An 11,287-nucleotide genomic window follows, 5' to 3' on the forward strand; every position below is an offset into this window, starting at 1 on the left:
GGCAGGTGGTGGTGGTATGGAGGTCAAATATTCCCAACAATATGTCCTTACATACTGCTGCAATGCAACAGGTGGCAGCAGAGGGGCAGACTGACAGGGAAGTACAGATGGACTAAAGATGTGTCACTAAATTCCTCCGTGAAAAAAAATGGCGCCCAGTGACATTCACTGACACTTACTGAACATTTCTGAAGACCAGACAGTGGATGTGAGCACAGTGAAGTGAAGGGTAGCATGTTTCAGCAGTGGCAACAGCACTGTGAAATACATCCATGTTCCAAATGGCCATACGCTGTTGTCACACACCACGAAATGAAGAACATCTTGATCAGCTCATCTGTGCAAATCGACTAATGGTGGTGCCAATATTGAAAAGCACATTTTTGTACCTGAGAACTTGCACAATTAAAGAGTATGATTGTGCTCTTTGTATCTGCTGTAGTTTCTAAGGAAGTAAGTAGAAGGCATTACTTTCAGGGTGACCTATGTACATATCCAAATGACATTTTGCTTCCAAGCAAACTTTTGCTCAGTACACAGTCTGGAATGAATGGCTCTACTGCAAGTGTAAGGACAAAATACTGCTGTCCATCACCATGGAATCTGGTCCCTGACCTGTAACGTCAGCAAGGTCCAACTCCCTGATATGCACAAAGGTCTTCACGTCTGCATTGGTGAACTGCAGATGATCCTAATCGTCTATCGCATCCTAATATGTGATAGAGAGAGCTCAGCTTTTCTCTTGTCTGTTGTCACTGGCATAGGTGAGCTCATTAAGATAAAGTGGTCTGCAATAAACAACTGTTATTGACAGTTGTATACGAAAAGGCAAAATTTAACTGGAGTGGTGGGAAAGGTAAGGCAGCATGAACTCAGTGTTCCATGCTCTATAGTTTCCCAGCACTAGAAGAGGACAACAGGAGACCATATGATTCGTGCCTAGTTCAGGGCAGCAGGTCCCTCCCCCCTTATCTTAGCGCTTTCTCAGCCAGTATTCTCATATGTTTTTATTCTCAATGCAAATATTATATAGCTTAAATACACTGCTTACTTAGGCAGCGTTTTCAGAACACGTTGATTCAAACACCATTTCCCACCATTCATATTCACATCAGACAATAAGATGCTCATGTCCATTACTGCAGTAAGGGGAAAACAATCATGCAGAAGACAGACTCTTAGACACCTGCTGTGTTCACTTCACAGAACAATCCCGATGTGCTATTTTGCATTCTAAAGCCTATGCAGAAGTTAATGTATCCACACAATAATGAGTCATTATGTCTCATTAGAGGCTCAGTTTGCAAAGTCCAAAGTGTACAAACAGAGGCATAAGACAAATCTGAACTAAGCACTGTACCCTGCCCTCTGCCTGCACCAGCGGTTCACAGGTATCTGGTAAATGATTTATAAACTCAAAGATAACTAAGTATAAAACTGTAAAACTACCTCTGCTTTATGAAGCAAGCACTTTCTGGATGATCTGCAATGTCTCTGAAAATGTTTCAAATTTTGGTGGCTGCTCTGCTGCTTACAGGTAAGTGCACGGCACCCTGTCTCATATCATTTCCTTCTGGCTTGTTAAATAGGCAGCTGGCAAAGAAAAACATACCACCAGAACAGTCCTGATGGGAGATAATTAATGGGAAATCACTGCAGCAGGGACATATGGGAGAGTGGGTGATCACAGGACTGCATAGCAAAGTCTGTGAAATCCAGTCTTGATTCTGTTCCTTATGATTACTTCAGAATCTCTTGCCACTGAGCCTTTCAGGCGTTAGGAGTTGAGGACACTTTCCCAGCTGAAAGAGAATCTTAAAGGATGTTTTCTGATCTGCTAAAATTTTTAAGAGAGTTTACTGCTTTTTATTTCTTTCTTTTTTTCCCTTTCTCTCCTGGAATCTTTCCTAAACATTGTTCTGCTCTCATCATTATCATTTATTGCTTATAAGAACACACAGATCTGTTTCCTAAGTGACTTCATGACATCTTGGGAAGTCTGATTCAAAATTGCTTAAGGACACCTGCCTTTTATTTATTTATTTTAAGCTCTCCTGTTTTCTGATAATTAGACCTTTACAACACCTAAAATCAAGAATCACTCTGTAAAATTTTGAACAGTATGAAAATGGATGGAGCAGGGCTGCAGCACCAGCAAGGCTGAAAGAATGCTCTTCTCAAACAAGCACACACTGCTACAGTCCATGCCCACTTACTTATTCCCCACTAAATTAGAACAAAGTAGGCAGGCATTAAGTGACTATAGACTTCTTGGGTGATTGCCTGCATCATGGAAAGATGCTCTATCCATGCATGCATTAAAAGCATTTCTCAGACCTGAGTGCTTGAAGAACCTTAAGAACCAAGGCAAAAATGGCACAGTATTGATAAATACTTAATCACAAATTAATATCAGTATGTTTTGTGAATTGGAGACAAACACTCCTCTTTCTCTAAGATTTGGCTGCAAAGAGGCTCTGCAGGAAGGGAAGGGAGACAGAAGGAGCCTCTGTCTTTCTACCACATGTTAGAGTGCAAATTAGATACCTTTCTCTCTCCCTAACTGCACTTCCTGATCTGCTGTGCATCTGAGCCCTACTTGGACTACTCCTGAGTACTTGTCTGTCTGCTCCAACCTGACCTCCTTCCCATGGAAGTTCCACTTGGAATTAAATAGGGAGGACGGCCCGCTGCTGCCCCTCATGTGGAAGACTCTTACCTTTGCTCCATCTCCCTTTTGTGTCTATCTTTCACAACAGCCTTGCTTGCTCTCCTTTCTGGATTCCTTTTTTAAAAAGTGAGAACTACTTACTGATGATTTCTAACGAGCTCTTAAAAGTTTTATTGATCACTGGCAACAAACAGTTCAGCTTTTCATTAAATGTGAATCCTTTCAGCAATGGAGAAGGCAGTGGTGAATTAAAACAGAGTCTGCAAGGCTCACTAATGAGAAACTGACACTTCATCACACCCTCAGCTCAGCCACTATAAATCACTCCTCAATATTAGACCACCTCCACACCTCTGGGAACAGTTTTGCAGGGCTGTTTCCTGGCCATCTTTCTCTGATCTCTGCATAGTGCAGCAGCTATGGATGGAGAACAGGAAGTGATGAGTTGGCACCAAGATCATTGCTGAATGGTCTCAGATACCTGACTGGCATGTCCTGTTCATTCACTCAAAGTTAAACCGATAGCCACATGCGGATTTAGGAAAGACTTTTCACCAAGATCCTCTGAGCAGGACCTCTATTTTTTAACCCTTTGTTGCAGGGGAAATAATTCCTTCCCTATAATTATCCAGTAATTTTGCTAAATTCACCTGCTATTTTACCACACCTGACAACTTTCCTGATCCCAGCGTGAACCTGTTGGTATCACACCAACAGTACGTTCAACACATAATTCTGCATTGTGTCTGTATGTTGACTACCTTTGCTGATGAGGGAATGAGGTATCTCTAAAGATTTGTCATGACTGAGCTCTCCCTTTCAGTTCAAGTTCTGTGCTGTAAAATTAAGAATTGTCAAAGAATAAAAACTACAGTACTTTGAAAATAAAGAGACCAAAATTTTACAGCCTACAAGGATATGCACAATGTTGAAGCATTTAACAGTCAGTGACTTTAAACTGTGTAGTTGACAAGTATTAGAAAATCTAATTTAAAGGCCTACTACCTTCCAGACACTTCAGGATACATAGCCCATGTGCATGCACACATTTCTTTTTCACCTCTTGCAAAAGCAACTTACAAACATTTGATTTGAGCTTAACTGTGCATTTTGACTGGAAAAGGCAACAAAGGTGGCCTGCAGAATCAAAAAAATTACTCTTGCAGCCATCCATTCAAGTACATGAAGTACTGATGGACAACAACACTTATTTCCACAGCATCACACAACCTAAAGAAGTACTTCTGTGGAAACAAATCAGCCACTTCTATGCTTTACTTTTAGTGCTTATACTGTTGTGCTGTGGTATACTGAGTCCTTAAGTGTTGCAGAATAAATTGATCAAAAACAAAATAAGATTCTTATTTAGTATTTCCCAGATAATTTACAGTTTGTAAAGATGCTTTACATGTGATTGGAAGGTTATCTAAGAAAGACCTAAATGCTCAAACAAAACGCAACAGCCCAAGGCCAAGTCCTGGGGTACTACTTCGTGAGACATTTCTGAATTTAGACAGCTGAAGCACAGGGGTCCATTCTGGCCCATTCCTAACTTTAAGGCATGCACCTGTGCTGCAGTGTTAGATTTACCTTTTCAAAGTTCCCAACACGTCAGCGTCAGCAACGTCAGCAAGGTTGAAGTATCCAAGGCTGATGCTTAGTTCTGCCCAGGTGTTAGCTTTGAGTGCTGATAACACCATCAGCCTTATCCTGTGAGCTGACATTTTGACCAGGCAATCACCAAAGTTGATAATAAGAATTACTAATCTAACAGTGAGGGAGTCAGAGCAATTACTGACGTTCGACATTTAAGTTCCATTGATATAAATAACTTCAGCAACAGGTTTTCAAGTTGTCAGAAACTTTAAATACTCTTCAGAAATCAGAGGGAAACAAATAGCTCCAGTTTATATGAAAATGTCCACAGAGAATGATTGAAGTGTTGCTAAGGAATTTTCTTTTTTTTTTTTTGTAACTATCAGAGCAAATCAGACACAGACCACTTTTCCCTGTGGTAGATGTATAGCAGTAATAGACCGTGGTCCCAAGCCATGGCATCGCTCCTCACCACTTACACAGCACTGCTGATTTGATGAAAGAGTGCCTGGGTAAGGGGAGGAATATCCTATCATAAAACAAGTGTACAGATTTGTCATTTTATCGTTCAGCTCTACCACAGAGATGCAAATTATGGCTTGCCTTCACTCACCAAAGACTGCTAAGCACGCAATGGCTCCTACTTCTCAGCTTTCAAAAAGAGGGAAAAAAACAATTAAATGGGTTCCTAAATAGGCAAACGTACCAAAATTTAATCCTATCCTCCCATTTTCTCTTTGTGGTAAAGGGGATCACGATGCATTCAGCTGGTCAAAGATGACATTGTTCTAGGAAGATTTTGCAGTTTCACCCAGCTGAGTGTCTTCCTTTCGAAAAGTTTATTCTTGCACAGTAGAGATCAACTTCTGCTTAAGCCTAGTGTTAAGAGATTTTAATTCAGAATAATTTACGATGCATGCAGGTTGATTTTATATTTTACATACAATTTTTCTGCTATACTGTAATATTTTTTGTTATTATCTTGGCATTCATAGATATTTGATATGCATTTTCCATAATCATTGCTTTTGACAGTAAACACTATAAAATATGTGTTTGCTGTTTTGACAGGCATGACAAAAGTTTACTACTATTTCTGCTCTCTCAGGTTTGGTGTTATACCAGTTCATCCTAATCCAAACAGAGATACTCAGAAAACATCATTGAAGTAATGGTTGCTAGTAGCTGTTCCCACTGGACAGTCTTTGGAGGTGTAGGGACAGACAAAACTATCTGCTGAAGGCAGTAATTACACGAGTTAAGCATCTGCTTGCAAAAAACAGCCCATTTTTTCCTATTATTATTTGCTTTTCATACAAGAATGTTGAGTGAATCTCCAGAGATGATGAAAGGAGCCACTCTAGCTGGTAACAGCTGATACAGTCCTCGCAACAGTTCACTTCTGCATGCATTCCTTCTGTTTTCCCTTTGGACCATTAATCCTTAAAAATGCTTTTCAAATAATGCTTTTCTAAGAGAAAAGAGGGATAAGAGTATTGAATGAAAACATTAATGTACAATGTGTCTCACAGTTCTTAACAGTAGGTTAACTTTGTCTCTCTACAGCTTGAAATTTTTCCTGTTTTTCAGCTCAATTTTATGCCATGTGAGCAATTTCATTAACTGTTATCTACGCACCTGCTACTAACTCCCTCTAGCCTCATGCCCAGGTCCTCTGCAGAAATATCCACCTGATTTCTGAGCTACTCTTCTACAAGATGGGTTGCTGCAAGTGCAACCCAGTGTCCCTCAGGAATACTCTTTTATTAATAAAATTCGAACACCAAATTCATCCACAAACATTTAGTAAGGCATTCAAAAGGTGGCGAAAAATTATACCCAGTTTGAGAAACTTAAACTGAGGCAAGGCAGATGTTATTTGCTAAAATCTATATACTTCATTCAGAGGAGCTACTTGTAGATCTGGCAGTATCAGAGCAGATGTCCCTGTCCATGTGATCTCTCAGACCTTGCTTTCTCACAGTTCTGCCAGAACACAAACATTCCTCATTGGATGCAGGCGCAGTCAGAGGAGACCACATGTCAAGAATGGAAAGTTAATACCCTTAAAACACAGCACTCTGCACCAGAGGAGCCGAGGCAATGCCTCACTGTCCCACCAGTGCAGCTACAAGCTCACTCTGTGAAGATGCTGGCAGTGGGGAAAGGAAACACAAAAACCCTGAGTTGCTGAATGATCATTTTTTGTAGCTCACCACGAAGCCAGAAGGCCAAAGCTCAGATTGGTGATAAAATTTAATGTTTAATGGCCCTTACTAACTATATATATATTTAAGCAAAAGTGCAGCCTGCTACAGAGCCCACTGCCAATCCCAGTTCAGTTATCTCAGTCCAGAAACATAATCATGACTTTACAAAATATTTAATACCAAAAGAACTCCCAAATTCACTAAAGGAAAGTTAACAGCTCATAGATTTTCTACTGGATAACAGTAAGTTGCCAGAGAACTACAGAAATTTGGCATGAGATTAGTTTTATCTAGCACAGCTCTGGAACAGCACAGTAGAAGCTTAATGGACAAATGAAAGAAAAATAATTTTTCTTTCCCAGGCCAAGCTTCTTTTTTTTTTAAACAAGCATGTTTTTGGCTATGAAGAGAAACAGCAAGCATCCTGCCTCACAATGCTGTTTCCTATAAGCATTTGGCATACATTTTTCTATTTGAAAAGCTGAAGAGTGACCATATTTGTTGGTGGTCAGCAAAGCTGGCAATAATAGCAAGGGATCTGATTCTACTGAACGTTGTGCACGAAAGCAAATGTTTGATGTTCTTGGATCTCCTCCTAGGAAATCATGAATAAGGACACTGGAGAGTGGTCAGTGAGGCAGCAGTTTGCCCTACAGAACTTCTACTGTAAGATGCTACATACATGAGTTCAAGTTCCTGGTCATCTGTACCGAGTGTGTGCAGGGCATCCTCACGGGTCCACTTAAATCCACTCAGACAAGTTGCAGCTCAGTTGTTTACAGATCCCGGCCTCAGTTCAGTTGACTTATCAGTGTTTAAACTTAATTAGCAGCTCATTAAAAATTGTATGTTTCAGACTGAAGTGCTATTTCTGAGCAGTTTAACCCCAAATGAATTTCAGTCTCGAAAACTGAAGACTAACAGAAAAGTCATTTCCTGTACCAAGGCCTTTCATATGAAATTAATGAGGATTTCAGCCTTTTTTCCTTGGGCAATATTGTCATATTAAGAAGATCTACAAGAAATTCTGCAGCCAGGATGACATTAAAAGCACTGTAAAGCAATATGGTAATGAGATGTACAATATCCTTTCCTTACAAAATAATTTCCACGCATACAATATAACACTACAAATGAGAATAAATACATATAAACCAGGAACAAAGTTAAATTCATAGGTAAGCTTAGGTGCATTTTCTTGAAGTCTAGGTTTCTCACTACACTTATGCAACGCCAATCTTATTTTTTTTTTTTCTGTCAAAAAGTCTTTCATTAAAGATAAAGTAGCACTACAGTTTCATTGCAAATGTATCCTATTGGATTCAGCAGAAGATAATAATTTCTAGGAGGTGTTATATTAATTTCAGGCTTAAAAAACATACCAAACTAAAGAAAACTTTCTGAAGCTCTATAGTAAGACTGTCTTGGGCTTCTTTTAGATAAATCATCATTCCAAAGAAATTTTTATTGAGTATAAAATATGGTTGCTTTTTTTGTTGTTGTTTTGTTTCTTTTTTTAAAGTGCACATTCTAAAAATATTTTTCTAATATTACGCATATTGCTCAGTTACCATTTCAGGTGCCCTTGGAATACCTTTTCTGACAGAAGAATCAGCAAATCAGTTTATACGACTTAAACGACAAATACCATATTCTCACAGCTACTGGGACCCAAGCAGCAGCCAGAATGCATGGGGATACACGGTGGCTGAGCAGGTATTTCTTCCATCATCTTGCAGAACCTACTGAAAAAGGAAAAAAAATAAGCAAGCAAATCCTAAAGTGCAGGTCTGGGATTGGCAAATAACAGGAACCCCTTGTGGGCAAGAGAGGAAACTTATTTTGTTATCAGAGCAAGCAAGGTTTCTCCATAGCCACACGTGGTATTCATTCAGTATCAAAGCTCTGAATGCTCTTTTTCTGTTTTGATCTACTTCAGATTAGTGAATCATGGACAGCTCTGAGAGACACAGCACAGTACTACATGGATTTGGGATCTTATTCCTTTGATCCTTCAATTGCCAGGTATGATGGGGCTTGTCAACAAAGTATTTCACAGACTCACAATGTGTATGTGTACCTGAGTAAGTGAAACTGTCAGATACAAGAATGCTAGCAATTGTATCTCAGTGACATAATTATAATTTGTTTGTGTTTATAAGAGGTATGCTGGAAAATTAAAGATTTATTTTAAAGTCTCAGTTTTATGGTTATTTAAATGAAGACATTTTATTGTGCTAAGCTCCTTCTCAGGAACGCTTTGAGGGAATTTAGTAAAGTCATGAAGAAAATGTGTCTTTTTAAAAGTCCACAAAATTTAAATTGCAGCAATATAGCCTTCATAGTTGATTTACAACGCAGCTGGAAAGCAATTCCCAAAAAGAAAAAGGGTTAAAAAACCAACAACCATGCATTTATTTTAGTAACAAAACTGTATTCAGTGCAAAATAAAAGCTCGACTGAACTAAACAAAGAATGAGACATAGCAGTTGGCAAAAGCAGCATTTATACATCAGCTCAAAACTACATGAAATAAAGTGTCTTAGATCATTATTGAAGAATTATTTATGACTGTGCTAGAGCATACTCATTTTTTTGGGATGTTATTTTGTTCAACTTAGGGAACAAATACTAGATGACTACATTTGATAAGCACATTGCAGAGCACACACGTTATTCCCATTAAAAAATTTTCATACCGAGATACTTCATTCCTCAGGAAAGGACAGGAGTAGGTAGATGTAATCTCATGCAACTTCAACTTTCAATGCTTAAAATAGTAGATTAAAAAATAGCAATTTAATTAGTCTAACTGTACCCACCAATAGGAAAACAGGTAAACTTCACATACTTTGAGTTGAATATGCTTTGTTTTAAAATTAGTTTTCATTTTGAAAATGGGTGTAAAATGTTCATTTTAAAATAATGGTTTTTCCTGAAAGCACTTTTTGTAAGACAAAACTTGATTTGGAGAGTCTCCGATTGACCTTTATAAGACCATTCCACCTGAAGGCTGGAGAAGAAGCTAAGTGGAAAAAACAGCTACAAGTCACACTTTCCCTCTCAAGCATTCAGCTGACATCCTTGGGCAAATGAGAGGAAGAATCAGGATATTCTCTCACAACTTCCAAAAATTATATGGGTAGCAATGTGCTGGGATGGCAGTGCATTTGTCTCATGACGTGTGGAAATACCTGAAGTCACTTTACTTAGTTTCCTTGGAAAACAAAACAAAAAAATGTCCAAACCTGTCTTTTCCATCAGGAAAAATTATTCAGACAGAAAATATCTAACTACCTCTAATTATAAATTGCCCAATCCATGTGCCTGAAGGCTGTGATCCTGACAGCTGTCAGGCATGCTGCAAGATGAATTATTCCTCCAGAATGATAATCCTCATGATTGCCATATGACAGGATTATAACTAGTTTACAGAAACACATTTGTAGGCACTCCTACTGAAGCACATTTATGATTTCAGAGGGAGATTGGATAAGTCCTGGACTGAAATCAAGTTCACAATGCTAGTATGGCAGAAATTAACATCCGGAACTTTTATGAAGGCATATTGTAGAGAAAAAACATAGCCAGAAGTTTCAAACAATATTCTTGTATAGAAAAACAATGATTTTTGACCTCATTGCTCATGATTATTTGCATTTCTGAGGTAACCAAGAAAAGCAAGCCTATAAACCACGTGCAGAAATCTGCTTCAGGGGCCACACTTTCAAAAACAAACGTTGCAAATCTGAAGACCAGAGCTGCTGACAGGATCTTGAAATAATTTTGCTGAATTATTTACTAAAGCCAATTTATTCCATCTTTTCTAGTGACAACATCAGATCTTACATGGACATGCTACAGCAGTCTGGGACACACCTCCAACAACAGAGTAGGACGAACAATTAAATCCTACACATCTCGTGTCTGGCAACATTAGGACTTGCAGTGTTATCTATTTGCCACAAATTACTTTCTCTCATACCATGGTCTAAAAACTACAATTCACACACACAGTCTTTCTCAATGCCATATATTTTGAGTGGAGAAGTAGTAGAAGTGGGATGTAAGTCATGGTAAATTGAATAAAGAGATGAAGACTTAGCAGCCATTAAGTTTTACCAATTAGGTTAAAACAAACAAAAACTACAAGAAAAAAACCTAATAAGTTTGTTTTTATGTAAAGTTTTAAATAGAAAACCACGTCTTTATTTCTCAATATCTCACTTTAACTGCATTTCTGAAAGGAAACTAAAACAATGGAAATCAGTCACTGAGGCTGGATAGGAAGTTGAGTATATCTGCTCCAGGTTTGGCTAATAGAAAGAATATACTTCCTACAATTCAAGTGTATTTCCAGTTCTTCAAGTACTGTGGTCAAATAGGAGTTTTGGTATGCATCTCTGTTGTGTATACTTTTCTTCCAGAACTTGGAAGTTCTGTACTTGAATGCCAAAAATGACTGAAACTAAACCTGCCAGCAAAAGCTGCTTTTCCTTACCTCGTGGGAGTAGGATCTGGTGAAAATGTTTATTCACAGCTCTTTTCTTAATAAAAAAGAGTGATAACAAAAAGTGTTTTTATGGTAAGTTCTTGAGTGCATAAGTTTCCCCATTCTTATCCATTAAGCCAACTTATTTCAGGACATATTTGGAGAAATGATTGAGCAGCCACATTTCTTTTGATGTTATTAATGTATTTCTAGCAATCAAAACCTTTCAACTGTGGTCAAAATTTCTGCACACAGAAAGAGAGGAACTTCTGGGGATGTATAGCAACCTGAAGGGCAGAGTAGGAAGGCAGGCAATTT

General features: G+C 38.5%; 1 protein-coding gene across 1 annotated transcript; it reads left to right on the forward strand.

Moving 5' to 3' along the window:
- The first annotated feature begins 1,460 nt into the window (after positions 1–1,460).
- LOC418414 (uncharacterized protein C3orf85 homolog) lies at positions 1,461–11,051 on the forward strand. The gene is made up of 4 exons (XM_416629.6): positions 1,461–1,537; positions 8,045–8,193; positions 8,417–8,502; positions 10,308–11,051. The coding sequence occupies exons 1-4, from the start codon at positions 1,489–1,491 to the stop codon at positions 10,384–10,386; spliced, it is 363 nt and encodes a 120-aa protein (XP_416629.1). The 5' UTR covers positions 1,461–1,488; the 3' UTR covers positions 10,387–11,051.
- The last annotated feature ends 236 nt before the right edge of the window (positions 11,052–11,287 follow it).

Source organism: Gallus gallus, chromosome 1 (assembly GCF_016699485.2).
Source record: "Gallus gallus isolate bGalGal1 chromosome 1, bGalGal1.mat.broiler.GRCg7b, whole genome shotgun sequence".
In the NCBI taxonomy this organism is placed as follows: domain Eukaryota; kingdom Metazoa; phylum Chordata; class Aves; order Galliformes; family Phasianidae; genus Gallus; species Gallus gallus.